This window comes from Ambystoma mexicanum, chromosome 13, assembly GCF_040938575.1.
Source record: "Ambystoma mexicanum isolate Mex_15411 chromosome 13, UKY_AmexF1_1, whole genome shotgun sequence".
In the NCBI taxonomy this organism is placed as follows: Eukaryota; Metazoa; Chordata; class Amphibia; order Caudata; family Ambystomatidae; genus Ambystoma; species Ambystoma mexicanum.
In genome coordinates this window covers 210,492,491-210,509,887 of record NC_090938.1, presented here as the reverse complement: position 1 = coordinate 210,509,887, position 17,397 = coordinate 210,492,491, and the positions used below count along the sequence as shown (strand labels likewise).

Sequence of the window (17,397 nt, the reverse complement as noted above, 5' to 3'; positions counted from 1 at the left end):
CCTGAAGACGTGATGGAGGTGTTGCTCTCGGCCCGACGGCCAGCAACAAAGTCTCTGTACCGTTGCCGTTGGCGCAAGTTCTGCGACTGGTGCAGCGTTCAGAATGTGGATCCTTTTGCATGTGACATCCCCATGGTTCTGTCCTTTTTTACTTTCTTTGGCCCACAGGGGCTTGCAAGTGGGTACGATTAAAGGTTACCTGGCGGCGCTGTCCATCTTTAAGCGCTCGTCTGAAGAGTGTTCCTACTTTAAAATCCCTTTAATTTCACAGTTTCTGAAAGGGCTCACTAATGTGTTCCCTCCGTCACCTTTCCTGGTGCCCGGTTGGGATTTAAACCTTGTTCTTAACTTTCTTATGGCTGCACCGTTTGAGCCTTTACATTCTTGCCCTTTGAGGCTGTTAACTCTGAAAACTGTGTTTTTAGTTGCGGTTACTTCCGCTCGCAGAGTGAGTGAGTTACAGGCACTTTCAGTTAAGCCACTCTTCACTGTATTTCACAAGGACAGGGTTGTCCTTAGAGTTCGTCCTTCTTTTCTTCCGAAGGTGGTTTCGGAATTTCATTTGAGCCAGAAGGTTGTTCTTCCGGCGTTCTATCCTCCTCCGCATCCTGGTAAGGAAGAAGAGAGGCTCCATAGGCTTGATCCTAGGAGAGCTTTAAGCTTTTATGTTTCATGCATGTCCCGGGTCAGTGGACGATCAACTCTTTATTGGTTACGCTGGAAAGCGTTTGGGACAAGCTGTGACGAAACAGACTTTGTCTCGCTGGATTATTTTGGCCATCTCGGAGTGTTACCGCTTGGCGGGTAAGGACCCACCGGCTGGCTTGCGGGCCCATTCTACCAGGGGTATGGCTGCATCTACTGCCCTGCAGAGGGGTGTTCCTATTCGCAACATCTGTGATGCAGCCACCTAGGCTTTAGTACATACAATTGTACATCACTATTCCCTCGATTCCATCCGAGGACAGGATCTGGCCTTTGGCAAGGCGGTCCTTTGCTCTGCTATTTGATTGGCAATTCTAAATTTTGATTCTAAATTCTTTCCCTCCTCCTTGCTCTGGTACTGCTTTGGGAGTCTGTCATAGATATGGAATACGTCAGAGGACCCAATCCCCTCGAAGAACAAGTTACTTTCTTACCTGGTAACGTTCTTTCGATGGGATGGTCCGACGACGTATTCCATATCACTCCCTCCCTACCTTCCCCGCTGCAGAATTTCTTTTGCGATTGCAGCTTACGTTCCGCAAGGCTTTGTGTCTGACTGGCAGTAGACTAATGTCACACGTTCTGGGGGAAAAAAACTACAACTGAGGCTACGGGCGTCGTGCATCCTACTTATCACATCGGATGACGTCCGACGTCGGAGGAGGTCCTCGACGGCGCATCGATGTCATCGACGCAGACACCGAAAAAAGTTTCCAAAGCAGCACAGCTGTGGTGATTACCTGTCATAGATATGGAATACGTCATCGGACCATCCAATCGAAAGAACGTTACCAGGTAAGAAAGTAACTTGTTCTTCTAAATTCTTTTCCCTCCTCCATACGTTGGTACTGCTTTGGGAGTCTGTCATAGATATGGAATACGTCGGAGGAACCAATCCCCTCGAGGAACAAGTTACTTTCTTACCTGGTAACGTTCTTTCGATGGGATGTTCCAACGACACATTCCATATCGTTCCCTCCCAGCCGGCCCCGCTACAGAATTTCTTATGCGATTGCAGCTTACGTTTCCGCAAGGCTTTCTGTGGTCATACTGGCAGTAGCTTAGTGCCACACGTTCTGGGGGACAAAACTACAACTGAGGCTACCGGCGTCGTGCGTCCTACTTCTAACATCCGGTGACGTCAGCTCGACGGAGGCCCTCGAGGACAGCGTATTGACGGCATCGACACAGGACACAGGACGCAGACGCTGAAAATGTTCCGAAGCAGCACAGCTGTGGTGATTACCTGTCATAGATATGGAATACCTCGTCGGAACATCCCATCGAAAGAACGTTACCAGGTAAGAAAGTAACTTGTTCATCCTGGCTGCAAAGGCATAACCCGACGATTAACTGGGCTACCAACACCATCCATTTTCTATCTCCATCGACGTTTCATCCCTTGTCCAACCAGAAGGGATCTCTGTCAGCAGCTTCTGTTCTTATGGTACCTCCTCATTATCAGGATTACAAGGAAGTCTTCTTGGATAAAAAACCACATACCCTTCCTCCACACAGGGACGGAGATTGTTCCATTAAAACTGTCCCAGATGCCTTGGTTCCTTTTGGCAGGATGTACCCTTGATCTCTACCCGAACGGAGAACATTGAAAGAATATCTGGACTCAAATTTACAACATGGTCTCATCCAAGAATCTCGGTCTCCAGCTGGGGCATCTTTATTCTTCATCCCCAAGAAAGGATCCACAGAATTACGGCCGTGCATCGATTACCGGGGCCTGAACGTTATCCTATGCCACTGATTAAGGAGGTGCTCCGAGCTGTGCAGGGAGCCAAGTACTTTCCTAAGATGGATCTAAGGGGCGCTTTCCATTTACTCCACATTAAATCAGGAGACAAATGGAAGACCACCTTTTGTACCCCCCTGGGTCATTTTGAATATAGGGTCATGCCCTTTGGCTTAGTAAATGCTGCCGCAGTATTTCAATGCTTTGTTGACCAGCTATTTTCAGATCTCCTGTACTCTACCGTAGTTGTCTACCTGGACGACATTTTGGTGTACTCCTCCTCTCTTCCTGAACATCATAAACACGTCCGAGAAGTTCTGGAACGACTACTTAGAAATCACCTTTACGCTAAGACTGAGAAGTGTGTCTTCGACTCCACTACAGTACCATACTTAAGCTTTATTCTATCCCAGGATGGCATTTGCATGGACCCTACTAAGACCAAAGCCATATTTTGATGGCCAACGCCAAGAAGTGTAAAGGACATACAGCGATTCCTTGGACTCGCAAACTTTTATTGACAGTTCATCGCTGGGTTTTCTACTCTGGTCCTTTTGATAACAATCCTCCTTAAGAGAGGGGTAAAATTCATATGGGCTGCAGAAGCAGAACAAGCCTTTCTGTCCCTTAAGCAAGCCTTCACCACGGCTCCTGTTTTGTTGCAGCCTGATCAGACCCTACCATTCATCGTGAAAGCCGATGTCCCTGGTGGGCTAGGCTGTGCCACTCTATCCATATATTCGTAAAACATTACTGTCTGTATTCTTCATCCAGTCAGGGAAGATTTTTTGCAAAAACCGTCCTCCATTCGGTCCATGATTAGATCTACATTTAATTGGTACTCCCACCTCCAGTATTACTGCTTTGGAAGTCTATCATAAAATGAGGAATATGTGGGAGGACACAATCCATTCGAAGAAAAAGTTAACTTACCCCTGGTAACGTTCTTTCGATTTGAGGTTCCTCCCACTTATCCTCATCGCCCTTCCCAGCCTACCCCACCGTACAATTTACGTGTTATTACACTTTACGGTTTCTGTGAGTCTACGGTCTTGCGTACGCCTGATAATTCTTCTTCAGAGGGGAAAAACAGAACTGAAGCCAACGGGCGCTGCATGCGTTATTTAAATTGATGATGATGTCGACCGTCGATCCGATGCCTTCGAGGAACATCGACTCAACGACACTGCATACAGCGCCCTCTGTCAAAAAAATACATTCCAAAGCAGCAAAGCTGGAGAGATATTTATCTTAAGATGAGGAATACGTGGGAGGAACATCCAATCAAAAGAATATTACCATCCGATCTTATTTTCACGTTAGTCTTTGTCATTACCCAATGTTCCAATCTCATTTCCTAGATAGTAGCATATAATCTTCTCTAAGATGTTTTTTATTTTACACTAATTATTGAAATATCTAGAGGTCAAGCATTTTGAATCGAACCACATACATTTGTATCTTAATACATTAACACACATGAACTATGCAATAAACAATGTAAACATCATATGCATGTTTTGTAAAAAAATGCACACATGGGATTTATTATAATCTAACCCAGACGCACAAGTGGTTGTCGGCTTTAAAATGGTTAACTTTTAGTGCATTTATTAAGGTGCTAACATATTTTACTTGTGAGTTGTCTTTCTTGCTCATGTTTCTTAGTGGTAATGTGTCCATATAATGATTGAAATTACACTGATTTTAGGTTTCTTCCTGGAATGACCTATCTGTGTGCTTTCTTGTTTCAGTGAAACGTTCTCTTTCGTCTTGACCAATGTTGATGGCACCAGAAAGTTTGGCTACTGCAGAAGAATATTGGTAAATTTAAATGTGTATACATATTTTGAAATTTTCTGACAAATAGTATTATGAAATATTTACAGTGCCAACATTATAACTTTAAATAAATGGCATATTGTTAACTATGAAAATACATGTTCAGTATACTGTTGTATACTGATTGTGCACTATGGCAGAACAAGCAGTAGCATCCAGTTGTTACATTTCCTTGTTGAAGCAAAAAAGCTTCACGTAATTAATACTTGGATGAAATTTGGTAACTAATGCCAAAATATCACAATGAATAAACTGCCAGGAAACTTTGCTTATGTACCTTTGCTCTGTCCAAGTCGGTTTACAACAAATTCAGTAGCATCATCTAAGCTGCATGTATTTCAAGATGAGCTAAATCCACCATAGACCTCACTCCTGCTCACTCAATATGCAGGAGCTGAGCATGCACTTTCACCTCTATGTTCATCTGTCACACTATTCTCCTTGGAGAAAGCGAGAAGGTTGTAATCTTTAGGCTTTTATGTATTTTCCATAGATCTAAAGGAACTTCTGAGATTAATTACAGACCTCAATAATGAAGGTTGAAACAAAGAGCTCATTGGGCACTTCATACCCTATTTCCTCAACAATTGGTCCAACCTTTCAAAAATGAGAGGAGCAACCGGACCGTTGAGGACATTTATTGGACCAATCACAAACAAATACAATGGTTGCATATCACCCAAGCAACACTGACCATAAAATGCACAACCACGCCAAAGTGCCAGTTACTACAAAGACATGAATATAAACTTGATAGCTCTACAGATGACGAGATAGCACATTTATAGCCCCTCCTAACATCACAAAAAACAGATTTACAGAACAACATATTTTCAACAATGATAAATGTGCTGTCCACTTCCAAAATCCAGCCTACTTGGTGACTGGCAATGGGAATTCTGACCAAAATAGGTGGCTAGAGTTGAATAAGAAGCTACTCTCGATAATGGATATTCGACTTCGACATTTTGGGCTTGTTAGATTGGTCCATTGCCTTCAACACTGCAGAATAGATCTCTAGTACTTTATAAACTTAACATTTACAAGTATGTGTAAGCAACTGTAACTTCTTCAGCATTGGATATTTCATAGATTCACAAGCTTCAATATTCCCTGTCGTCTGACTGGGAATCATCTGTAATTTAAACATAATATACATAATACATTTTTTCTATAGGAAAAGCAATACCGATTGCCTATTATGCCTGGCAAGGCACTCACTTACGAAGTCCCTTAATTTTACTTTGATCCTTTATGACCCCAACCAGTGAGGTGGCAGGGCTTAAGCTCCACCCCAGGAAGCCATCTTCAGATTTTTCACAGTGGTCTACACACTAGGGTAATCCTCATCAGCTATCTGAGCTTTCTTCTGAATTGAAGGACAACTTCCTCGGTGGAAGAGGACCTTCACCTCCTGCAAAATCTAGGAAGAAGAGTAGCAAGGAGTCAAGGGTTGGCTCCTAGGCACCCAGTGCACACAAAGTTCGTCATCTGGAGGAAAAAGTTACCAAATCAAGAGTTAAGGTGCCCTCTGTTAATACCCCATCCACAGGACTCTTGTCCATGGAGCGGGCGACTACCAGTTCTATTATTGCACTGCCCACGGTTAAAATACCATCCACAAAGGCCCTGTCTACAGGACATTCATCCACGAAGCGGATGACTACCGACCACGAGGCACCGTCAACGCCTAGTTGATCATGGGGAACGCTCCTCATTCAAGATATTGTCATCCACCGGGAAAACCACATCGACGACAACTTTGTCTGCGATGAAAGCTTCCTCATCAACGACTGTATTGAAACACTGCTAATCCATGACTAATCACTCGTCCACAAATACTCGCTTGCCCACGACTATCCACTTGTCCATGACTACCCACTCGTCCTCGACTACTTCTATGCTGGATAAGCCGTCGACCGATAATATCTCGTCAACAAAAAATAATCTTTATTTAACACCTCTGTCGAAAATTCAAGGGTCATTTTCATATGCTGGCAATACCTCGCACATTAGGACCCAGGATCACCCTGTCTCCCATTAAAGAGATTGTACAATTACCTGACATAATCCTCCAGGAAGAATTCACGGATGTTAAGGACCTATCCGGGGCACCACAGTCACTACCCAAGTAACACATTCCACATTGGCACTCCTCTACAGAGGACACCTCTTACCGCTTTCATCCAGCACTGAAGAACAATATGGACGAGTTTCAACAAAGACGGGGCGCGACTAGCGGCACGAGTGGCACACGGCAGACTACTTCAGAACAGGAAGGACCTTCCAAAAGGCAAAGGAGTGTCTCTCCTACAGGACACAGCATCTCGCCCAGAAGCATGTCTCCACAGAGAAGACGCAACATCTCGCCCCATGTCACTAGGATGAAGACAATCTCCTCCACCACGTCCTTTGTCTGGGGCACTAGTGCCCCATCCACTGTGTCCTTTCCAGATTGGCAGGTTGATCATTACAGACAGGATACTGTGGACGAGCCATATGGGTATTTCACCGATCCGGACGCCCAAGATGATGAACCTGTTGAAGGGGAACTCCCTCAAGATTTACCCACACAACATGCAGATGAATAGGACAAATACATCATCGAGAAACAACAAAGTTGTGACTCCCCTGGGGGCTCCTCACCACCAGATGATGCCTCTTTTCACACCATCATAGGTTAAGCGGCTGAATTGTTCACCCTACAGGGATCCTGTGAGGAGAAAAAAACGGTATTATACGAACTCCGGGACAAGCGGAGGAGAGTGGTTATGACCATTCCACTATTGGATGCCATATCGGAAGCTGGGAAGATGATCTTGGCAAACCCGCTCGCCACTCCCGCCTTAGCTGCCCGCCATGAGAAATACAAGGCTCCTGATAGTGCACCTTTATGCCTACGGGGACACCCCAAGCCAGACTCTATCCTCACTGTAGCGGCAAGAAAGAAGCTGGTAAATCATGCTTCACCACTAAACACTCCTCCAGACAAGGAGGGTAGGAAGCTGGAGGCAATTGGTAGAAAAATGTCAGCTGCAGCGCCTATGTCAATAAGAGCAGAGAACGCTCTAGCAATGTCAGCAAGATACGACAGAGAGCTTTGGCACAAGGTGTCCAAGTTCGCAAAGCACCTCCCACCGGAGTTTCAAAAGGGAGCAAAGTCAATCATCTGAGATGGCCGAAGCCGCCTCAGACCACATGATTGATACAGCTGTAGATGTGGCTGAGTCCGGTTTTGCGAAAATGCCCATGGCACCGTTCTAAGAAGGCAATCGTGAATGAAAACGATAAAAGTAAGGCCGGTGGTCCAAGTCCAAATTCCCGATATGCCCTTCGTTGGGCAGGAGCTGTTCAGCAAAAGGTTGACAGCCATCTCAAAGGAATAAAGACTGACACAGCAAAAGCCATTAGCTTGGTGTAAAGGTCAAGGTTCAACGCTGCAGAGGGGGGCGCACTCATCAGTTGCGCATGTAAAGTGTTGATGTCGAGAGTGGTGTGGTGGGTGACATCATAGAATGTGGCGCTGCTTGCAGAACGTGACACAGCGTGAGAAACCCCATGGTGGAACTCAGTGAGTGGTGGGTGCTTTGGGCGTAGTATGGAGTAGTTGTATAGAGCGGGCACCGGGTGGTGGTGCAAGATGTTGTAGAGAAGTATATGGTAGGGGGGGACCTTTGAGCAATATATGAACAACAGAGAAGCCATTTTGTCTGTAGGCCCACATTAGGAAAGCATGTCTCGCAGACCGCTCATAAGAAAAGAGCTACAGGCTTTTTTGTGACAAGCAGTATGTATTTCTTAAGCATTCAGCAGAAACAGTGTGCTGAAATGTTGCACGACTGAAGTTTCCCAGGAGAACTCAGCCACAGCGAAGTCACTGTAAGAGATACTTTCGAGGCCAATGATCTAGGCACCTGGGTGCACGGGGAGAGAGGGCAGAGAAACAAAAATTATATACGGTTAATTAAACTCCAGCCACAGTGTGGTATAGGTTTCAGACTACACTTAGCAGCAAGAAGGGAGCTGGGGCCAGAGCGTTGGGGTAGAGGATATGTGGCACGGGCGAGGAGCCAATCGGCAGGGAGAGGTTTCAGTGTCCTTAAGGTGCAAAATTGTACAGTGTCCTGGATGATGTCCGCGGGGCACACCCTTGGTTCGACTCGGTGTGAATGTCTTGGCCCTTGCCATCTGAAGCCATTTTCTACATAGGACATTGCCAACCAATCGCAAACAAGAGTTTTTAACTGATCAGCACAGTCCCATAATTGAGGGGCGGTGTGGGAAGTTTTCTGATGTCACGAGGGGTGTTAATGTAAGTGCGGCCAAAAAGTGTATTACCCAGTTAGAATCATTCAACATATACTTGGATATACAGGACTACTGTAGACCGACCAATCAGCTTCTGTGATCTGCCTTAAAAATGTATCTAAAGTGTTGCAGTAATTTGGCAAATTATGTATAAAATGTTCAGCCGAAGTAGGCAGTGTTCATGGGTTACTGAACCGTATGTCACGGCTGTTTGGGTCCAATAAATTTTGCGTTGCTTCTTGTTTGGTGTGCGCTCTGTTTTTTTAATTACTTTTATTCTCTAGAGTTACTTTTGTTGGATGTCCCCTGATACTAGCTCCCTGAAGGATAATGATCAGCGTCCTTTTCGCACCTTTTGCACGCACATCTTAAAAATACCTTGGATACAACAGACCTACTCCAGAAGTCCTCGTCATCATCGTTCCCGTCAGGGAACAGGTACCAGCAATCGTCTACCAGGTACAATGCAGAGTTAGGCAGGTAGGTAGCTGGCCAAAAAAGGCCCAGTCAAAACAAAATTGACAAGGGAGCGCTTCCTCCCCCACATTGCACCTCTGTGGGAGGAAGGATCAGCCTACATCTTCACCACTGGCTGAGTATTACTTAGACAAATGGGTGCTTTAGGGCGTACGGAACGGCCACACCATCACATTCGTGGACCGTCCTCCAGCATCGCCTCCACAACTACGAAAGGTCCACCACTTGACACAACACAAGTGGGAGATGGACAGTCTTCTTCAAAAGGCGGCCATAGAGACAGTACCAATATGCCAGAACGGGAAAGAATTTTATTCTCGTTTTATCCCAGTCACAAAGAAAAGCGGATAGTGGTCCCCAATTTTAGAGCTACAGGCTTTGAACAGGTTTGTGAAATGCATAAAATTCAAGATGACCTCACTACAGCAGGTCTTGCCGTGGCTGAACAAAGACAACTTTCTGGCTACACTAGATTAGGAGCATGTATATTTTCATATCCCCATACATACAGCACACAGGCGCTTCCTCAGGTTTGGAGTGGGAGACATGCACTTCTCCCATGTGCTCCCGTTCGGACTAAAGTCAGCCCCAAGGGTTTTTACAAAGTGTGTAGCTCCGATGGTGGCACACCTCAGTCGGACTGGAATAGAGGTATTCCCATACCTAGACAACTGACTGACAAAGGCCAGTCAAAGAAGCAGACAGCCAGGGCCGTCAAGCAAACAGAAGTAACACTAAAAATGTTAGGATTTTCCATCAACGAGACCAACTCAGCGCTATCAGCAGCGCAAACCGTTCTCTTGCTCGGAGCAGAACTAGATACTCGCATTCCCCGGGTTCGGCCATCCACAGAGAGAATAGTGGCCATGTTGCAACTAGTAACTGGTTTCTCAGAGAAGTCTCCTCAACGGTATGTTGATTCAAATCTCTCCTGGGCATGATGCCGTCTTGTAAATTCCCAACTGCACACTGAGATTGAGGCCAATCCAGAAGGCGCTAGACCAGCAATGGGCGCAAACTACAGGTTCTTGGGAAGATCTAGTTCTCTAACCTCCCTAAAACTCAGCGTTCAAGTGGTTGAACAAGGAGTGCAACCTCAATCAAGGCATGCCTTTCCAGATGCCAACCTCCACATTGCTTCTTAGGATGGACGCATCCCTGTCCAGATGGGAGTGCATCTGGGAGAGCTACAAACGAGGGGCACGTGGTTAGAACGAGGAATGCTACTCTATATAATGTGCTGAAGCTCCGAGCCATATGGTGGGCACTGAAATCCTTCCAGCCTGTCCTAACAGGGCAAGTGGTCACCATTCAGACGGACAATACGACCTCCATGCACTACACCAACAAGCAAGGGGGTGAAAGGTCAGCGATTCTCTCTGCAGAAGCTCTAGGAGTGGGCCCTCAAGCACAAGTTCATGTCAGGGAAGAGCATCTCCCAGTGAAGGGCAATGTCCTAACGGACAATTTAAGCAGGGATCTCTTCCTCCAACGAATGGGAACTCAATGACAGCAAGATCAATTGAATCTTTCACAGATGCGGTCGCCCTCAGATCGACCTGTTTGCGACCTGTGGCAATGCGAATTGGCGTTGCTTTGCCATCACGTATCCAGAGAAGAACTCTCTGGGGATGCTTTCAACCCAACACTTTCTGAAAATGCTGGGACAATCCACATGCATGACCTATGCCAGAAAATGGGAGCGCTTCACCACATGGAGTACGTCATCACAGCTTGATCCGCTGTCTATCTCCATAGACCATCTGCTGCCTTACTTGTTACATTTGGCCTAGACAGGTTTGTCAGTGTCTTCTATCAAAGTTCATCTGTCGGCCATCTCATCCTATTCTAAAGGCCCACAACATGTGTTGTTTGTTACTGACCCAGCAGTTAAGACATTTCTCAAGGTGCTATTGCGCACCTTCCCAACATTTCCCACACCGGTTCCCACTTGGAGCCTGAACACGGTTTTATCAGCTCTGATGATGTCTTCCCCCAAGCCAATTCACAGGTGTAATTTGCCATTCCTCTCTTGGAAGGTCATGTTTTGGTGGCCATAACGTCAGCAAGACGAGTCAGCGAACGCCAAGCCCTATCTGCAGAACCCTCTTTCACAGGCTTCCTGAAGGATTGCGTGGTACTTAGGCCACACCCCAAGTTAATTCCTACGGTGGTATCATCGGAAACAACCCTATCAGAGCTCATAGTTCTCTAGAATATTTTTGACGAGCACTCAAGTGCTGAACGCGCTCTCAACTCTTTAGACCTTTCACATCTTAAAATTCTACCTACAAGGCACCAGCAATTTTCATACTTCCTCCAGACTATTTGTGGCCTTTTCAGGGCGCACCAAGGGGCAAAGCGTTTCCAAACCGGGCCTCACCCACTGGGTGGCCAACTGCATCTCTCATTGCCACCAATCCAAGGATGATCGACTCCCTTGTCAGCTACAGCACGCTCCACCAAAGGAAGAGGTAGCAACAGCAGCTTTTCAGACAGGAGTGGCAATAAAGGACATCTGCAGGGCGGCGACCTGGAGCATGCTCCACACGTTTGCCAAACATTCCGGCCTTGAGGAAGATGTCAGTAAGGAGTCTGCATTAGGACCAAGAGGTCCTGCATCACCTGTTTACTTAAGGTAGGAGCAGCCATTGTTCATCCCTCCTTCCCTTCAGTTTCAAGCATGCATAGCGGTATATGTATTCTTTAGAGTACAGTGTTTGACCTATGTGTGTTTCAGTAAGTGGGTGGCATGCTTCCACTGCTTGGTATTCTATTCAAGTATGAGAATCTATGAAAGATCCAATGCTGGAGAAGTCTTTGTTACTTACCTGTAACTGTATTTCAAAGGGATTGTGTCCTCCGACGTATTCCTTATCTTTGATAATACGTTTCCAGCTTGCTGGCCTCGGAAATGTTTTCTGTAGAGGGCGCTGCGCGTCGACGTCCGCCGAGTCGATGTCCCTCGACGGCCACCGTATCGGCGCCGACGTCATCATGCCCATAAATAACCACGCCCTGTGCCCGTTGTTCAGTTCTGTTTTTCCGCGCTTCATGGGGCCTCGGAACGTCGTTGCTCAGTTCAGTCAGATTAACTACTATATCTACTCGAATAATACCTTCTCGTTCTCGATGGCATCTTCATCGGAACCGACGACGCCGCAATCCGGCTTCAAGAAATGTCGAGACTGCGGTAAAAAAATGTCGATAACGTATCCACACAGGATCTGCTTGTGGTGCTTGGGTTCCGAGCACCATTGTTCGGAGTGTGAGGACTGCATGTCCATGACGGCGAAAGCCTTGAAGGAGCGCAAGGGGAAGCTCGAGAGAGGTAAGTCAGTCAAAACCTCCTCGAAGGTTTCTTCGGCTGAGTCGAGGCATTCGTCTCCTCGCCGTCGAAGACATTCCCATTCTAGATCTCGAAGTAGCTCCCACCATTCGTCGAGATCAAGACACCCAAAAAAGAGACGTCGAAGATCCCCTTCCTCGTCGTCTTCTGTGTCCCCAGAAAGGGTCTCCTGTCCCACTAAACACAGCTCTCAAGCGGAGTGGGAGGAATTCAGAAAGAAAATGCTAAGCATCTTCGAGAACGCGGCCTTGACCCCCTCGAAGACAGCTGAGGGTGATACCCCGGGTGAAAAACCCAAAAAATCAAAACGCTGCGAGTCGCAGCACCCGGCGAAACATAACACCCGAGAGCGCCACGAGCCATCGGGTAAGAAGGCACCATCTTCGACGGCGTCATCGAAGATTCCTTTGACGCACGGATCGGCGCCATGGACGCCGTTGTCGAAGGGTTCCTCGACGCATCGGTCGATCGTCTCGACGCCATCGTAGACGCCGACATCGATGCCGATGAAAGAGAAGACCAAGGCCACTCCACAGCCAACAGTGATTCCAAGGGCCTCCGGCACGACGTCGAGACTGTCGTCGATGTCCTCGAGTAGGATCCCGATCCTCTCGAGTTCTTCGAGACCCCTTCCAGTTTTTTCGACGCCGTTCTCGGCGCCTTCAAAGTCTGTCACATCGGCGTGGACGACATCAACGTTTTCTCGCCCAATAATGACGAGTTTGGCTCCTTCTGCCTTAGAGATGGGTTTTACACCATTTCAGAGGTCAGAGTACCCTGGACTATCTTCAATTTATGAAGAGGGGGAAGATTCTGACCAGGAAACATTTGGGTTACAGACGACCACACTGCCTATTTCAGAGGATTTCACCTCTGACGAAAGAAGGCTGAAGGACCTACAGGAGTCACTACATGAGGCAAGTGGGCTGGACACTTCCCCAGAAGTGGAATTTGTTAAACCAGACCCAGGGGAACATGCCGAAACACCCTATAGAACCCTTATGGCAAGAATTATTGAATTTATGGGTTGGTCTGCGCCTTCACCTGTTTTTCAACCGGATGACCTAACAGACATATTAGACAAAGGTCCACAGGAGGACCCTGTGGTCCCCTTCCATGCAGCCTTAGAGAGGAAAATTACATCTAATTGGGAAACTCCTGAAGTTATCCCTGCGGTCAATAAAAGATTGTCAGCCAAGTATAGGGTAGCGGCTGCTGACCCTGAATACTTATCAAAACACCCGACTCCAGAGAGCCTGGTGGTTCAAGCGGCAACTTCATCTAGCAGTAGGACCGCTTACCCTACTGTCCCACAGGATAGAGATGACAAGAGGTACGATTCTATGGCGAAGAAAGTCTTCTCTGCTTGTAGTATGGCGTTGAAGTCCATCAACGCCACCTGTACGCTCGCCAGGTTCAGTCACACACTATGGGAGTGTGCTTCATCAGCGGCTGACTGCATACCCGAAGGAGAGGAAAAGGAAGCCTTCCTTAACATTATTATTTTTATTTATATTTTTAAATTTTATTTTTCTTGCATACAGGTAACATTAATGCTTACATATATTGCACATTGCTTCATTACATTTTACAAAATCAATTAGCTTCCGATCCTGAGTCATCTCGCTCTGCCTTATCAAACAGGTATTGTTTATATCTATCCCATATGTTCCTTGGTCTGGATTGGGGTAGCACCGAGTCTATGTAGAGTTCTTCTGTATCATTAGTCCACACCATGTCCTTGTCCCAATCGGCCTTAGTTGGGGGGTATGCGCTCTTCCATTTAATCAAAATTGCCCTTTTGACTATTAGTAGGCTCAGATTCAACAGTCTACGCCAAGTCGGGTTCATTTTCCCCACTGCTCCCAGCAAACATATCTTGGGTGACCATTCCAGTGGTTGGTCAGCCATCTCATCTAAGGCGGCACAGATGTCCTCCCAGTAGCCCCTTAGCTTTATACATGACCATAGCATATGATAAATATTTGCATCCTCAGTCTGACATCTAGGGCAGGTCCCCGACATGTTGGGATATAGTCGTTTAAGTTTTGCTGGGGTATAATGCGTTCTCTGCACTATTTTGTAGTGAATTACCTTATATCTGGAATTACACAATATTTGCTTGGTGAGCGAGCAAATCTGTGCCCATTACTGGTCATCAATCTGCTGTCTCAGGTCTTGTTCCCATTGACTCTTAGCTGCAGTGTTGTCTACAGGTCGCGTTTGAAGTAGCAGCTTATACAATGCCGCCGCCGAGACTTTTTGTGTCCCCCCTGTGAATATGTAGCCCAGACCTATATTTATCGCTGGTTCGCTGGGGAATGTGGGGCATGCTTCTTGTATGGCCATTCGCACTTGGGTATACTGCAGTTTATGTCTGTTCGTGTTTCCCACAACCTCTCTGATGTCTATCCACTGGATAAAGCTCTGGTCAGGGAAGAGTTGTCCCCACTGGGTGATCCCTTTGGATGTCCAATGCATCGCGATTTGACTATCTGCACTGAAGGGTGTTTGTGGGTCTCCCCAGAGTGGCATACTCGGATGGTATAGCCTGTTGGTTTCGAACATATCGGCTATTTTGGCCCATGCAGTGGTCGTCACCTTCGCTGGTTCTATAGTGTTATAGTGCTAGGGGGTTGATCTGCTCATTTTGTGGAGTGCCGTTATCGCTTTGCGCTCTTTACAACCGGGCATCGGGGTCACAGGGTTGAGGAATTGTGCCGCCCATTGGGAGGCGTAGTGTGCCTGTGCAGCCAGATAATACAACTCCAAGTCAGGAGCCATCATCCCTCCTCTAGAGTATGTATCTGTCAGCTTTTTCCAGGTCACTCTGGGATGTCCTCCCCATACAAACGAGGTGCACGCGCCAGTCAGTGTGGTAAATAAAGAGCGGCCCGGCCAGACAGGTATAGTGCTGAACAAATAAAAAAGCTTTGGTAATATAATCATTTTAATTAGTGCTACCCTGCCCATCAATGATATGGGGAGGGCGCTCCAGCGTTTTATTTTCACGCACAGGGCATCTGTGAGAACGCAATAGTTCAAGGTGCGGGAGAGCTGTGCTGTTCTGGCAATGTGTGCACCCAAATAAAGTATATGAGTAGGGCTCCAGACAAGACCATATAGGTCTTGTGGTTGCGGTGTATTTTCTGTGATTGGGAATATCTCTGACTTGCTAGAATTAAGACGTAGACCCGAATGTTCCCCAAACCGTTTAACCTCAGCCAGTACCTTGCCCAAGGTTCGATCCGGATTTTTTAGATATAACAGAATGTCGTCTGCATATAAAGTTATAATGTGTAATTCACCGTCTAGCCGGAGTCCTGCTGAACTGTACCGTGCCCTAAGGATATCTGCTAAAGGTTCAATTATTAATGCGAATAATAATGGCGATAATGGGCATCCTTGTCGCGTTCCCCCTTAAGTTCCAGTTTGTTTGTTAAAACCCCATTGATTCTTATTTTTGCATGTGGGCATGTGTACAGTATTTTTATCCATTTCAGAAAATTGGGGCCGAACCCATAGTTGCGCAGAACCCCGAAGAGAAAGGGCCACGAAACCGTGTCGAGGCCTTATGCATATCCAAGGAAACAGCCACGGCCTGGACCTCAGGGGGTGTTGTGGCTAAAATTTTATGGCACCTCCTAACATTGGTTGCAGTGGACCTTCCCTTAATAAACAATGCCTGGTCTTCATGGACCATATACGGCATCAAAGGTGTTAGTCTAGTTGCCAGTATTTTTGCCAGGATCTTTGCATCAGTGTTTATTAATGATAATGGTCTATAAGACCCACACTCCTCAGTGGGTTTCCCCGGCTTGAGTAACAGCGTAATCACTGCTTCCCTAGTGGTTACGGGGAGTTCTCCTTTATGTAGGGCCTCACTCCATACTGCCATTAATCTGGGGACCAGTAGGGGACCAAACTCCTTATAAAACTCAGCCCCCAGTCCGTCAGCGCCCGGTGCTTTCCCGTTGGGTAATGCCTTTATCGCTTCTAACATTTCCGCCTCGGTAATCGCCATCTCTAACAATTCCCTAGTGTCATCGGCCAGCAATGTTGTCGGTATTTGTGACAGGTATCGATCAATTTCCTCGTCTGTGGAATCAGATTGCGGGGAATAAAGACTTTTATAAAATGTATGGAACGTTTCTTCAATCTTGGTAACCGAACCATCTGGCCTTTGCACGCACGGTATGATCGTTGCTCCCCTCTCTCCCTTCACTGTCCTGGCCAGTAACCTCCCGGGGCGCTCACCCTCCCCATATCGGCGTGCTGCAACTGGTTTATCAAAAAATCGGATTGCTTGATCTGCTGCCTCATTGTATTCATCTAGTTTTGCTTTCATTTCGGAACTGAGGTGAGCTGATGGGGTTTGTGCATATTGAGATTGCAGTGATGCTATATGCGATTCCAATCTGTTCAGTCTACCCCTGATGTCTTTAAGAATTCCGTTTTCTGTCGATATTGAGCTTCCCCTTATATAGGCCTTAAACGCTTGCCATACTATTGCTTGACTGGGCACCGAGTTTTCATTGATTTCGAAATATTCCTGTATTTGTTGTTCCATAGCGTTCCTGTAGACCAAGTCACGCAATGCTGCAGGTTTAAATCTCCACATTGGTCGCGTTACTATAGTGCCTGGAATTCGTAATGTTAACTGGATTGGGGAGTGATCTGAATATGTTCTGGGATAATGCTTTGGTGCTAGGACCCAGGAAAGGACTACATTATCTACCAGCCACAAATCTATTCCGGAGTGCATATCGTGCACCGTCGAGTAATATGTATATTCCCTCTTAGTAGGATTTAATGTTTTCCAGGCGCCTTTCAGACCTAGGTCTACCATATGTGTAGTTATAGTCTGCGCTGCTTTGGTCAGTGCCCTGGTCTGTGTCGATGTGCGGTCTGTATGGACATTTAAAATAGTGTTCCCCACCGCATATCAAATGCGCCGTGGGGTAGGCGG

The 17,397-nt window shown here is 46.6% G+C and overlaps 1 protein-coding gene across 2 annotated transcripts in view; it reads left to right on the top strand.

The window, feature by feature from the left end:
• Nucleotides 1–17,397, top strand: part of DENND2D (DENN domain containing 2D) — a 964,922-nt gene that overhangs the window by 372,093 nt on the left and 575,432 nt on the right. For both annotated transcript variants that reach the window (XM_069633670.1, XM_069633672.1), the window contains exon 4: nt 4,207–4,276. In XM_069633670.1, coding sequence (XP_069489771.1) covers nt 4,207–4,276 — 70 coding nt within the window. The remainder of the gene's footprint in view (nt 1–4,206; nt 4,277–17,397) is intronic.